The 15,364-nt window shown below is 38.3% G+C and overlaps 1 protein-coding gene and 2 non-coding genes across 10 annotated transcripts in view; 1 reads left to right on the top strand and 2 right to left on the bottom strand.

Moving 5' to 3' along the window:
* Positions 1–15,364, top strand: part of gch1 (GTP cyclohydrolase 1) — a 68,935-nt gene that overhangs the window by 37,735 nt on the left and 15,836 nt on the right. For 3 of the 8 annotated variants that reach the window (XR_009063220.1, XR_009063219.1, XM_057836403.1), the window contains exon 3: positions 2,467–2,522. The exons of the other annotated variants lie outside the window; for them this stretch is intronic. Coding sequence is in view for 1 of the 3 variants with exons in the window: in XM_057836403.1 (XP_057692386.1) it covers positions 2,467–2,522 (56 nt within the window). In the remaining 2 variants the exon portion in view is untranslated. The remainder of the gene's footprint in view (positions 1–2,466; positions 2,523–15,364) is intronic. 8 annotated transcript variants of the gene reach the window in all.
* trnay-gua (transfer RNA tyrosine (anticodon GUA)) lies at positions 7,067–7,154 on the bottom strand. Its single transcript is given in 2 exon segments — positions 7,067–7,102; positions 7,118–7,154. It is a non-coding gene; the product is annotated as a tRNA-Tyr (tRNA).
* Positions 8,263–8,350, bottom strand: trnac-gca (transfer RNA cysteine (anticodon GCA)). The gene is given in 2 exon segments: positions 8,263–8,298; positions 8,314–8,350. It is a non-coding gene; the product is annotated as a tRNA-Cys (tRNA).

Genomic DNA, 15,364 nt, shown 5'->3' with positions numbered 1-15,364 from the left:
TACATTAAAAAAAAACCTAATAGGAAACGCCTTTATGAAAAATTCAAGGGGGCGCCACTGAGCCATTTTGTTACATTTTTTTGTAACGTCGCAAGATTATTGAAATCCACGCAAAGCCGCATGTATGTGCAAAATTTGGTGAGTTTTCGTGCATGTTCAGGCCTCCAAATGTAAACTATACTACAAATGGATAAAAATTTCACATTTGATCCGAAATACCCGATTTTCTGTTGGATTTGGAAAATGGGTGCAAGAGACTTTTTGGAACAGTTTTGCATAAGGTATGGACTCCCCAAATTTCATTGCTTTACGTTGAAAAAAACCAATAGGAAAGGCCTGTTTTAAAACTCCTTTCTGTCGCCACTACTTGGCACTGTAGAGTTGATGCAAATGACCCTTACAAGACCCTTCAGGGTATGACTCTCAGCAAGCACGGGAAGTTTGGCGCAGGTATGTTGTATATCTGCTGAGTTATGACTGTTCGAAGTTTTTTGCGAGACAAATTGTTGACGGTCATTTTCACTTTCCTGTTTGGACCCCTCCGCTTCAACGAAACCTCAATATTTTTCATCAGGCACCTGAACACAGGTCTTAAGGCTCCCCTGATGCAGGTTTGAGGTCAACAGATTTTTTTCCCTTGGAGGAGGAACCTGTCTCGTAAAAAAAGGCATTTCCTGTTTTCACTAGGGGGCGCTAGGCCTAATGGGTATAGACTCCCCAAATTTCATTGCTCTACGCTGACAGACCCTAATGTTATAGGCCAATTTTAAAATTTCAAGGGGGCGCCACTGAGCCATTTTGTTACATTTTTTTGCAACGTTGCAAAATTATCTAAATTTACAATTTTCCGCACGTATGTGCAAATTTTGGTGACTTTTCGTGCATGTTCAGGCCTCCAAATTGGCCGTTTTCATTTGCCCTGAAAAAAATAAAAATGAAAAAATAATAATCCTTTGCAAAACAATAGGGCCTTCGCACGCTTAGTGCTCGGGCCCTAATAATAAAGCAAATGTGACACACAGAATGGCTTGCTAAAATTTGCTTAAATATATTGTTCTATAAGTAAAGGACGTCAGCCAAGGTCGGCCCCCAGATTTTTACCACAACAAATCTGGCCCCCTTTGCAAAAAGTTTGGACACCCCTGATCCAAGCTGTCAATGTGCAGTTTGGACTTATATTTGTTCATTTATGTTAGGCTGCTTATTAATTTCCTTATGATTTAAAAAATGCAAAGTTTGTGCGATCTTCAAAACATATTCCATTTCACGCATAATATAAGTCATTTGTACATATTTTTCTGAATGTATGTTACTTATATCTTTAACAAAAAAAAAAGTAAATGTTTACATAACCTTCAATTTTAATATACATCCTATGTTCTTAAGTAGTTGAAATTGAGATTTGGCATTTAGTATGTGAGGAATTGAGGGAAAATAAAAATTTGGAGATGAAGATTGGGGTTATGGCTGTTTTTGTTAACTTTTATTTTGCAAATCATTGAAAAAATACAATTTTGAATGAAAATCAGTTTTTGTACGTGTTATAGAAATAACTGTGCTAAAAGTTTTCTTTGCATTTCAAGTAGTTTAAGAGGTTTGACCCCCCTCCCCAAAATGGAAAATAAACAAATAAATAAACTAATAAAACTTCCGGCTCCATGGCGACTGTCACGTTGGGGAGTTACGGCAAGAAATTCTAGCCACTTTCACCCCTGGTTGAACGTAAATTTGTTACTCATTACCTTTACTGATGTTCAACAAAAATCCAAGTCAATGCCTTCTATTAAGAAATCATGTGTCAGAAGTTGTACCAAAACCATTGAAAGTATACAAAGATTGAGAATAACTCACTTTTGAGTTATTTTTGAGTGAAAACCACGACGTAATGCATTTTCATTCCAGCATGAGTCACCCTCCCCCATTATCCCTTTCATGCACGAATTATATATTATTTCTAACCCCTTACAGGGCGCTCATTAAACTAATTGGTTGCCATTCATGGCGCTAGATGTCCAGTCCATTTCGAATGAGAGGGGCGAATGTTAAAAAATAATGAATCGGGATTTTATTACGGAATGACTTTGAATTTTTTTATGTCGCTGCTTACGGAGACTCACATACAGAATGCCCAAGGGAGGTGCCAGTTTGGTTTTTAACTTAAGTCGCTAGCGGCTTTGGTTTTGAAAATGTTTTAGTTCTGGAAAATAGGCCCCCTATGGATCGGCCCCGAACCCAATGTCCCGTCAACTGATAGTGAAGTCTATACTTACATAGACTCCCAACCAAACCAAAAATAGTCTTTTGCCCTATAAAGGGTTAAAGGTGTTCATGTCAACGTTTGAATAGCTGTCAACTGTAGTAACCACTGTCCCTGAAACGGTTATATATAAGAACTTGATCATTGTGGCACTTTCATTTCTTGTCTCTTCATTCATCTCAGTCTAAATGCATTTGTTCACATTACAGGTTCACATCGGTTACCTCCCTAACAAGCGAGTTCTGGGCCTCAGCAAGCTGGCCAGGTGAGGATATAGTAATACAATTATTATGTATGTGTACGTGCCAGCGTGTTAGTTCAAGACTATTAGTAAGTGGTTTTAGTGTCCTAAGCCTAAAGGTATTGGGGTCAGTAGGATCAGGTTCTGCGCCTGTCCACACATACGCAGTCTAATAATCCTCTTAAATGCACACCCGTTGAACGTGATCAATTAAACCAAGAAACACACACGTTATAAAATGACAGCAGTTTCTCAATTTAAACAAATCTCTTGCATGTATCAAGTTTGATTGAATACTAAAACTAAATAAGGAAGCATTTTTGGACATACGGCCTATAGGTTATTTTATGTATGGTGGGCTATAAAAAGTATTTTATAAAATCACGTTTTATCACAAAATTTGCATTGTTTATTCAGGATTAATTGCAAATGAATTGTCCATTTTGAATCTGTTATAAGGATACCTTTTAAGTTATTGATAGTCTCATTAACGTACCGTGGGATTATACTGCATCTAAATATACAGTGAAGAAAATAAGTATTTGAACACCCTGCGATTTTGCAAGTTCTCTCTCTTAGAAGTGATGGGCGGGTTTAAAATTTTCATGGTAGGTGCTTGTCCACTGTGATAGACAATCTAAAAAAAATCCCGAAATCACTATATGATTTTTAAAAATGTATTTGTATTAGATTACTGCAAATAAGTATTTGACCAGTCAATTTTAATACTTGGTACAGTAGCCTTTGATTACAATTATGGAGGTCAAACATTTCCTGTAACGTTTCACCAGGTTTGCATAGAGTGACGCAGGGATTTTGCACCACTGCTCCACAAGGATCCTATCTAGAGTTTGAGCTTCCTCCAAGGATTTTCCTTTGGGTTAAGGCAGTGCTTCTCAATTATTTTCTGTCACGCCCCCCCAAGGAAGACGTAAATGTTTCGCGCTCCCCCAAACTCTCTGCCGCCACTGTAAATAGTATCATTTGTCTATAAAATTACTATTATAAATACGCATCTGCCTAACATTGTGTCCTTTTTTTCTAATAAAGAAAAAAAGTAACATAGATCAACTTATAAAGTATAACTTTATTATAAACATTGTTTTGTTTGTAACAGAGAAGACTTGATGTGCATCAATTTGCCTGAATTAAAAAAAAAAATTCACATCCAAACTAAAAAAAATACACTCAAGGTACATTTTTGACCATTTGATACAGAAAAATAAAATGTAATAAAATCAGTAAATAATACCAAATTAAAATTGATTAGAAACATTCACTCATGAGGACAATGTGCCAAAAAATTTGACCGAAAAAACAAATCTGAATAAAAGGGGGGAAAAGTGTCCTTGGACAGGACAGTTTTTATTTTTGCTGCTCACAGTATTTACCTCCTTTGCAATGATGTGGAGTTATTTTTCAATTCGCATGCTAACAATGCTCACTGGCTTACTGATATAACACTGACAAAGCAGGACGATTGTTGGCAATATACGGCACGTTTTCACTGAAAAAATCAAGCGGCTTAACAATTATTGATTTGGCTATCTGCTATAATTAGTTTTAGACACAGTAAACAGTGGTCTTTCATCATCACCCACTGTATTAAAAGTCAAAGCTAAAAGGCAAACAGCACGAAAAAAAGCGCATTCACGGCAGCCGAGGTAGAACCGTAGGTGAGGGCAGTCGTCGTGACGATCCCAAGCCGAAAATGGCACTTCTCGGGCGGCGACGTGAGAACCGGACAAGACAGTGGGTCCGGTCGGAAAACGGCTTTCGAAAACGGCGGTGGCACACTGCTCTTCATATCTGTTGTCTGTGTGTGCTGAGTGCTCTTCCTTAGTTCAAAAATACTGCGCGCACTCTGAAAATGAGAGCGCCACTGCCACCTACTGAGTGGATGTGCAAGTACACTTTATTCCAGTACGGCAAAAAACAAAACAAAAAAAAAAACACATAAAACATGTTCCCCGAGGTCACATGCGCCCCCCCTGGCATTGCTCTGCGCCCCCCCAGGGGGGCGCGCCCCACTATTTGAGAAGTACTGGGTTAAGGACTGGAGGCCACTCCAGAACCTCGATATGCTTATCATGAAACCACTCCTTTGTAATTCTGGCTGTCTGCTTCAGGCCATTGTCATGTTGGAAGACCCAGTCTCGACCCATTTTCAATGCTCATTTTCAATGAGGGAAGGAGGTTATCCCCAAGATCTCACAATGCATTGCCCTGGTCATCCTCTCCTTAAGACAGTGCAGTCATCTAGTCCCATGTGCAGTTCATGGCTGATTCCTCACCATTCTTAGGATCATTGAGACCCTACAAGGTAGGTCTTGCATGGAACCCCAGTCCCAGGGAGATTGACAGTCAAGTTAACTTCATCCATTTTCTAATAATTGCTTCAACAGTGGATCTTATATCACCAAGCTGCTTGGCAATTGCCCCATAACCCTGTCCAGCCTTGTAGAGGCCTACAAGTCTGTCTCTGTTTGCCTTTGACAGCTCTTTGGTCTTGAGCATGTTAGTAATTTGAGTTTTCCTAATGGTATCGGGTGGATAGGTAAAGTTTATACGCAGCTAACTGCCTCAAACAGGTCAAAAAGTCAGACTCAAAAGTCCACCTCCACTCCACTTATTCGTTGGACTTTTTAAAGGCGACCAACAGGTCTTCAAGGCTCACAATTCTAGTTAATAGACAGGTATTCAAATACTTACTTGCAGCAGTAATACAAATAAATTGTTAAAAAATCATACACTGTGATTTCTTTTTTTTTTCTTTTCTTTAGATTGTCTCTCACAGTGGACAAGCACCTACCATGAAAATTTCAAACCCGCCCATCATTTCTAAATGGGAGAACCTGCAAAATCGCAGGGTGTTCAAACACTTATTTTCCTTACTAGACGTACTTTATATATCTTAAAGTTGAGGCCAACAGTTTTCATACACTGCAAAAAACACAAAGTTCCTTTTTTTGTCTCACTGTTTGGAGACAGATCAGAAACTTCCCGTTTCAGTACAGTTAGGATTAGGAAAATTATTTAATTTGGTCAAATGCCACAATATTCAGAGAAGATTTCTTTGAGATTTTTTTCCCCTTATATTCTTCGAGGTCAAATGTTTACTTACACATTCATGCCCTTAGAGGAAATGGTGAAGTCCAGATGATGAGGTCATGGCTTTGGAAGCTTCTGATAGGTTAACTGACAACATGAGTTAATTAATGGCACACCTGGGGATGTTTAAAGGTACAACATTTATCTGTTCAAACAATTAAAACCAAGCAAGTATGGGGATCATGAGAATGTCTAGCCATCACAACTCTTTGGAAGGCGACGGGCTCCGTGTCCCAGAGATATACTGTATGTGTTTTGGTCCAAAATGTGTGAATGAAGCCCAGAACTAAAGCTAAAGACCTTGTGAATGGATGAAGGTGGTAAGGAAGTGTTATTATCTACAGTAAAAAAAAAAAAAAAAAAAAAAAAGTTCTGGACTGACATGAGCTGAAGGGACAATCACGAATCATGATGCCAGATTACAGCCTGCAAAATGATACCAAGACAAAGATCTTAACTTCTGGAGACATGTCCCGTGATCTGATGAAACTAAAGAGGACCTGTTTGTTCATAATGCCCAATGTTACATTTAGAGGAAAAAGACAGAAGCTTGTAGACCTAAGAACACTATACCAATTATGAAACATGGAGGTGGAAGCATCATCCTGTGTATCTGTTTTACTTAAACCAGCGACCTAAGGATATCAGCATTTATCTCCTACAGTTCTCCTCTCTACTAACTGAGCTATCAAAGGATTATTTTACACAAATATGAGCATTTTTTCGAAATTTAAGAAGACATGGTATTTGATTTCGAGCCTTGTCAATGGCAGTGAGTGAGTTATTATGCTGCTGAGTGAATCATTTTTACACGTTTGCTCTGATTGGCTGTTGGCTAGATCTCAGTGGGCAACCATTTACTTAAAAATATATACTTTTTTGCGTTGCCGAAACAACGGAAAATGCTCCTTCGAGCCAGATTTGAATCAGCGACCTAAGGATATCAGCATTGAACTCCTACAGTCCTCCGCTCTACTATCTGAGCAATCGAAGGATTTTTCCCCTAACTATGAACATTTTTTTTTTAATTTAACAAGACATGGTATTTTATTTATAGCCTTGTCAATGGCAGTGAATGAGTTAATATGCTGCTGAGTGAATCATTTTTATACGTTTGCTCTGATTGGCTGTTGGCTATATCTCAGTGGTTAACCATTTATCATACAAATATAGTTTTTGCCTTGCCGAAACAACGCAAAAGGTTCCTTTGAGCACAGTCCTCCGCTCTACAATCTGAGCTATCAAAGGGCTTTTTTCTAGAAATATCAACATTTTTTCGAAATGTAAGAGTTCATGATTTTTGATTTCGAGCAAAGTCAAATGCAGTGAGTGAGTTGATATACTGCTGAGTGGATAATTTTTACACGTTTGCTCTGACTGGCTGTTGGCTATATCTCAGTGGTTAACCATTTATCATACAAATATAGTTTTTGCATTGCCGAAACAACGCAAAAGGTTCCTTCGAGCCGGACTTGAACCAGCGACCTAAGGATATCAGCATTGAACTCCTACAGTCCTCCGCTCTACCATCTGAGCTATCGAAGGTTTTTTTTCCAGAAATATGAACATTTTTTCGAAATGTAAGAATTCATGATTTTCGATTTCTAGCAAAGTCAAATGCAGTGAGTGAGTTGATATACTGCTGAGTGGATCATTTTTAAACATTTGCTCTGATTGGCTGTTGGCTAGATCTCAGTGGGCAACCATTTATCATTCAAATATAGTTTTTGCATTGCCGAAACAACGCAAAAGTGTCCTTCGAGCCGGACTTGAACCAGCGACCTAATAATACCAGCATTTATCTCCTACAGTTCTCCGCGCTGCCAGCTGAGCTAACTATGGACTGATTTGCATCATTATGAACATTTTTTCGAAATTTAACAAGACATGGTATTTGATTTCGAGCCTTGTCAATGGCAGTGAATGAGTTAATGTGCTGATGAGTGAATCATTTTTACACGTTTGCTCTGATTGGCTGTTGGCTAGATCTCAGTGGGCAACCATTTACTTAAAAAAAATATACTTTTTTGCGCTGCCGAAACAACGCAAAATGCTCCTTCCAGCCGGATTTGAACCAGCAACCTAAGGATGTCAGCATTGAACTCCTACAGTCCTCTGCTCTAACATCTGAGCTATCAAAGAATTTTCCCCCTAAATATGAAAAAAAAAAAATTAAATTGAAGAATTCATGATTTTTTTTTATTTCTAGCACGGTCACATGCAGTGAGTGAGTTGATATACTGCTGAGTGGATCATTTTTAAACGTTTGCCCTGATTGGCTGTTGGTTAGATCTCAGTGGGCAACCATTTATCATACAAATATAGTTTTTGCATTGCTGAAACAACGCAAAAGGGTCCTTCAAGCCAGACTTGAACCAGCGACCTAATAATACCAGCATTTATCTCCTACAGTTCTCCGCGCTGCCAGCTGAGCTAACTATGGACTGTTATGCACAAATATGAATTTTTTTTCCTAAATTTAACAAGACATGGTATTTTATTTGTAGCCTTGTCAATGGCAGTGAATGAGTTAATATGCTGCTGAGTGAATCATTTTTATACGTTTGCTCTGATTGGCCGTCGGCTAGATCGCAGTGGTTAACCATTTATCATACAAATATAGTTTTTGCATAGCCGAAACAATGCAAAAGGTTCCTTAGAACTGGACTTGAACCAGTGACCTAAGGATATCAGCATTGAACTCCTGCAGTCCACCGCTCTACCATCTGAGCTACCAAAGGGCTTTTCTCCATAAATATGAACATTTTTTTGAAATTTAAGAATTCATGATTTTTGATTTCGAGCAAAGTCAAATGCAGTGACTGAGTTGATATACTGCTGAGTGGATCATTTTTAAACGTTTGCTCTGATTGGCTGTTGGCTAGATCTCAGTGGTTAACCATTTATCATACAAATATAGTTTTTGCAAAGCCGAAACAACGCAAAAGGGTCCTTTGAGACGGGCTTAAACCAGCGACCAGCATTTATCTCCTACAGTCCTCCGCTCTGCCAGCTGAGCTAACTATGGACTGTTTTACAGAAATATGAACATTTTTTCGAAATTTAATAAGACATGGTATTTTATTTGTAGCCTTGTCAATGGCAGTGAGTGAGTTAATAAACAGCTGAGTGGATCATTTTAAACATTCGCTCTGATTGGCTGTTGGCTTGATCTCAGTAGGCAACAATTTATCATACAAATATAGTTTTTGGGAAGCCAAAACAGTGGAAAAGTTCCCTTCAAGCCGGATTTGAACCAGCAACCTAAGGATATCAGCATTTAACTCCAACAGTCCTCGGCTGTACGAACTGAGATATTGGGGGACTTTTTTACAGAAATACGAGCATTTTATTTTTTAATTTAAGCAGAAACCGGAGCTATATATAAAAATGACAGCACCATGAAGAAAGAACATTACATGGACATATAAAGGGAACATCTCAAGATATCAGCCAGGAAGCTAAAACGTGCGTGCAAATGGGTCTTTTGCAAATGGATCTTCCAAATGGACAATTAACAACCAAGCAAACAGCCAAATTGGTTTAAAAGTGGCTTCTCAAGTGGGAGTCTCAAGGGGGTCATCACAAAGCGGCGGAACTTAAGGGGTGAAGCCCAGTTTTCGGGCGTAAAGTTTGGGGGATACGTGGAGCTGATAATGTTTAAGTTAAAATATCCCTCCCCTCTGTTGGACGGTCCACTCTGGGGGTCCCGTTTATGCGCATTACACCAGGGGCCTGGTCACATTTGTTCCAACACTGCCTTGATCTGAATCCCATTGAAATTTTGAAGATCTGAAATGCGTTTATGAGCAAGCTGACCGACAAACCTGACTGAGTTACAGTTCTGTCAGGAGGAATGAGTTAAGATTTCAGCAGACACAGTACTGTCAGAAGCTTGTGGAAGGTTACCCAAAACATTGTGATCCACGTCATGCAATTCAAACTGTTGACCTCCAAGAAAATATTACAAGATTCTCTAAGAAATTCTCCCTCATTATTGTGGCGTTTACCAAAATAACATAATTTTGGTAACCATGACTGACTTGAAACAGGAGAGGTTTAGTCTGATTTTACTTCAGACAGAGAGACAAAAAAAAAAAATGAAATATGTGTTTTTGCACAGAGTATGTAAACATCTGGCTTCAACTGTTTATACACACTAGGCTATATACCTTGATTTTTCTTTCTTCCCCAGTCAATTCAGCCCATTTGTTTTTTTACCTTTTTCTGAATGTTACAATATATTAAATATCCACAGCAATTTGCTTACAGGGAAAAGTCAGCAGGTCAGAGGGGAACAGCGGGAGTGTCCTGTAGATCTCTGCCTTTACCCTCTGGACTCTTTAAGCGGATCATGTACAGTGCTGGCCAAAATTATTGGCATCCCTGCAATTCTGTCAGATAATGCTCAATTTATCCCAGAAAATGATTGCAATTACAAATGCTTTGGTTGTAATATCTTCATTTATTTTGCTTGCAATTAAAAAACACAAAAGAGAATGGGGGAAAAAAATTAAATCATTCTACACAAAACTCCAAAAATGGGCGGACGAAAGTATTGGCACCCTTTGACAAATCATGTGATGCTTCTCTAATTTGTGTAATTAACAGTACCTATTACCTAGCTGTGGCACATGACAGGTGGTGGCAATAACTACATTAAACTTACAGCCATTTAAAATGGATTAAAGTTGACTCAACCTGTGGTGTATCCTTGTGTGTACCACATTGAGCATGGAGAAAAGAAAGAAGACCAAAGAACTGTCTGTGGACTTGAGAAGCAAAATTGTGAGGAAGCATGGGTGATCTCAAGGCTACAAGTCATCTCCAAAGACTGAAAAATGTTCCTGTGTCTACCGTGCACAGTGTCATCATTATGTGTAAAGCCCATGGCACTGTGGCTAACCTCCATAGATGTGGACGGAAAAGAAAATTGATGAGAGATTTCAACGAAAGATTGTGCAAATGGTGGATAAAGAACCTGGACTAACATCCAAACAAGTTCAAGCTGTCCTGCAGTCCGAGGGTACAACAGTGTCAACCCATATTATCTGTCAGCGTCTGAATGAAAAGGGACTCTATGGTAGGATACCCAGGAATACCCCATTTCTGACCCAGACACATAAAAAAGCCTGGCTGAAGTTTGCCCAAAATTTATCTGAGAAAGCCAAAAACGTTTTGGAAGAATGCTGAGTCAAAAGTAGAGCTTTTTGGGAAAATGCATCAACATAGAGTTAACAGGAAATAAAAAAGGTCCCGACAGTCAAACATGGCGGAGGTTCCCTGATGTTTTGGGGTTGCTTTGCTGCCTCTGGCACTGGACTGCCTGACCGTTTACATGGCATTATGAAGTCTGAAGACTACCAACAAATTTTGCAGCATAGCGTAGGGCCCAGCGTGAGAAAGCTGGGTCTCCCTCATGGGTCATGGGTCTTCCAGCAGGACAATGACCCAAAACACACTTCAAAAAACACAAGAAAATGGTTTGAGAGAAAACACTGGAGACTTCTAAAGTGACCAGCAATGAGTCCAGACCTGAATCCCATAGAACACCTGTGGAGAGATCTGAAAATGGCAGTTTGGAGAAGGCACCCTTTTAATCTCAGAGACCTGGAGCAGTTGGCCAAAGAAGAACGGTCTAAAATTCCAGCAGAGCACTGTAAGAAACTCATTGGTGGATAGAGGAAGAGGTTGTTCGCAGTTGTTTTGTCTAAAGGTTGTGCTACCAAGTATTAGACTGAGGGTGACAATACTTTTGTCAAGCCCATTTTTGGAGTTTTGTGTAAAATGATAATGATTTTTTTTCCCCCACTATCTTTTGTGTTTTTTCATTGCAAGCAAAATAAATGAAGATATTACTACCACAGCATTTGAAATTGCAATCATTTTCTGGGAGAAATTGAGCATTATCTGACAGAATTGCAGGAGTGCAAATACTTTTGGCCAGCACTGTATGCAACACCATTAGATACTCTTAATGTAGACCACAAATTGTTGCTTCTCATTTCAAAACACATCACGGCAACTGCAAGTTTCCTTTCAAAACATGACTGGAGTTGACGTCAAATCTTGTGAGAAAACGTATTTTAATTAACAACAGCATTGAAGTGTATGGCTGCTACGTAAAAGACGAGTCGAACAATATACAGTACTGTACAAAAGTCTTAGGCAGGACACCTGCCTAAAACTTTTGCACAGTACTGTATATTTTTATTATATTATGTATATACAGGATATACAGTATTTATATATTTTCCCCAAGTGGAAGCTTCCATGATCCTAATAAATTTAATAATTAAAAAAAATATATATATATGTCCTGCCTAAAACTTTTGCACAGTACTGTATATCTATATTTTCTTACAAAGTCGCCAAGAGCCACAACAGGGCGTTAAATAAGCCACAGGCTCTGGATGTTTCAGCTTGCAGACCCGTGTCCTAACCTAAAAATGGTGCTTGGAAAGTAGATCAAATTATGAATAGTCATATGTCATCATAGACCTTTTCGGCATAAAGTCTCATATACATTCAAGTGGCTAAAAACATTGTCCATTCCATATCTATAGTAAACAAACCCTTACATTGATAAAATGGGGTAAATACTCGTTTTTGCCATTGCTTTAGATTTAGTCAGTACTAACCAACATAGCTTTGCTTATATTGCCTCCGCCTGGCATGTCAAGCAATTGCAGGTGTTTGGAACTCCATGAGGGCTACACTTTTATGACTGAAGCGGTTTGCTGTCAAGAACGATACAGACATTCATCCCCTTGGTTGCTGAATTTACCTAGAAAAAATACAGTATATATAAAGCATTGGAGGAGTACATAAGAACATGAAACATTTAGTTGATTAAAAAAATATATAAAATTAAATTGAAAAACACAGCAAAGAAGTAGAACATCCTAAAAATACAAATTAATAATAAATAATAATGATTACAAAGAAAAGCAAACATTAAAAATGAATATTTAAAATAATAATACTATTAAATGATATAAAAATAAAAACATTGTTTTTTCTTGTATTTTTAAGTTTTTAAACGTAGAAATTTCCAGTTTGTATTTTTTTTTTGTTTGGTTTGTGTTTTAAAGAAGTACGTATTGGCCTGAATATAAGACGGTGTTTTTTGCGTTATAATAAGACTGAAAAAGTGGGGGTCATCTTATGTTCACGGTCTAGACGTTATACTCATTCACGATGCTAGATGGCGCCAGATATTATTGAAACGATGTTCTGTCATGAGAGATCTCAGCTACTCTCAAGTTTAACCCGTTTCCATTATTTTATTGCAATGTTTTTCCTTATTGAGATTTGTTTCAAGACTACATTTACAGTTAGACTTCACTTTGATGGTTAATGCAGTTATTGAAATTTTGTTGTTTTATCACAATACATTGGTTTATTTACATTTCAAAAGGCAAGGCAAGGCAAGGCAAATTTATTTATATAGCACAATTCAACACAAGGCAATTCAAAGTGCTTTACATCACATGAAGACCATAAAAATCACACTTAAATCAACACAACGTAAAAACCAAGACAAAAGATCGCATTTAATCACAGAATAAAAATAAATAAATAAAAATAAAACAAAAATAAAAATAAAACAAAAACTACTACTACTACTAATAATTGAAATCAGCAATGGAGATAAGCACAAGAGGAATAGAAAGCAGATAGATTGAAATATATAGACAGTTATGGATATGCAGTGCTAAACAAAAGCGTTTTTAGCCCTGATTTAAAGGAGCTAACAGTTTGAGCATACTTCAGACGTTCGGGTAACTTGTTCCAGAGGTGAGGAGCATAATAACTAAATGCTGCCTCACCCTGCTTGGTTCTTGTTCTTGGAACATGCAGAAGACTGGTTCCGGACGACCTTAGGGGTCTAGATGTCTCATAGGAATCTAACAAGTCAAGCATGTATTTTGGTCCAAGGCCATTAAGTGTTTTGTAGACGAGCAGTAGTATTTTATAGTCCATCCTTTGAATCACTGGAAGCCAGTGTAGCGATTTCAAAACCGGTGTAATGTGGTCCAGCTTCCTTGTATTTGTGAGGACTCTGGCTGCAGCATTCTGTACTAGCTGCAGCTTCCTGACTGATTTTTCATCAAGACCTGTAAATATACCGTTGCAGTAGTCCAATCTGCTGAAAATGAATGCATGCATAAGTTTTTCCATGTCTTGTTGAGTCAGAAGCCCCTTAAGTCTGGTTATATTTTTTAGGTGGTAATAAGCGGATTTAGTGACGGACTTTAGATGGCTATCAAATTTTAGGTCTGAGTCAATAATTACGCCAAGGTTTCTGACTTGATTCGTAGCTGTAAGTGACATTGTGCTAAGTTGGCTGCTTATCTTTGACCTTTCCTTTTTTGGCCCAAAAATGATCACCTCTGTCTTCTCCACATTTAACTGGAGAAAATTCTGGCACATCCATTCATTGATTTGATGAATGCATTTACTCGGGAGACTAAGGGACTATCATCATGTGGGGACACAGAAATGTACAGTTGTGTGTCATCTGCATAGGCGTGATAGGAGATGTCATACTGTTCCATTAGCTGAGCTAACGGAAGCATATAGATGTTAAATAAGAGCGGTCCAAGAATTGACCCTTGAGGGACTCCACACGTGAATTTGGTTCGTTCTGACTGATAGTTTCCGATTGACACAAAGAAATCCCTATCATGTAAATAGGATGTGAACCACTGAAGAATAGTGTCAGTAAGCCCTACCCACTGTTCCAATTTGCTGAGTAGTATGTTGTGATCAACCGTGTCAAATGCGGCGCTGAGATCCAATAGTAGCAGAACAGATGATTTGCCTGCATCGGTATTCCGACGAATATCATTTAGGACTTTGATAAGCACGGTCTCGGTGCTGTGTTGTGGCCAAAATCCAGACTGAAATGAGTTAAAAAGATTGTTTTGCATCATAAAAGTCTGGATCTGTTCAAACACAACCCTTTCGATAATTTTCCCCAGGAATGTCAGATTTGATATTTGCCTGTAATTACTAATGGTTGAGGCATCCAGATTAGGTTTTTTTAGGAGAGGTTTTATTACTGCAGTTTTTAAAGTCTGAGGAAACTCTCCTGTTTGGAGGGAAGTATTTATAATCTGAAGTATGTCTGGGGCTATGCAATGAAAAACAGTTTTGAAAAAGTTTGAAGGAAGGATGTCAAGGCAGCATGTTGTGGGCTTTAATTTCGACACAATTTCTGTTAAAGTGGCATAGTCCAAGAGGCTAAACTGTCTAGGATTGACGTGGGGGACATTTTAGGAGGCGTTTAGTGTAACATTTGTTAATCTGGAGTTGCACACAGTCTATCTAATCTTTAGTGCTTTGTGTGTAAAGAATGCTGCGAAATGATTACAGGACACCTCAGATGCCAATTCCTGAGGTATTGATGCTTGTGTGTTTGTCAGTTTGTCAACAACAGAAAATAGTGTGCGAGTATTGTTGGTGTTTCTACTAATGATCTCTGAAAAATATGACTGTCTAGCATTTTTCAGTTCCTGGTTGTATTTGCGAAGACTCTCTTTGTAGATATCATAATACACTAGGAGTTTGTTTTTTCGCCATCTGCGTTCTGCTCGTCTACAAACTTGCTTTTGTTTTATAGCTAGTATGGCATTTCTCCAGGGTGACCTCTTCTTTCTTGACAAAGTTTTTGTCTTAATCGGGGCAATAGTGTCCATTACAGTAATCACACTGGAACTGAATCTATTTACAAGTTCTTCCACTGGAGC

This window comes from Corythoichthys intestinalis, chromosome 1 (assembly GCF_030265065.1).
Source record: "Corythoichthys intestinalis isolate RoL2023-P3 chromosome 1, ASM3026506v1, whole genome shotgun sequence".
In the NCBI taxonomy this organism is placed as follows: Eukaryota; Metazoa; Chordata; class Actinopteri; order Syngnathiformes; family Syngnathidae; genus Corythoichthys; species Corythoichthys intestinalis.
Note: the sequence above shows the minus strand (reverse complement) of the source record. Positions and strands in the feature narration are given on the sequence as shown.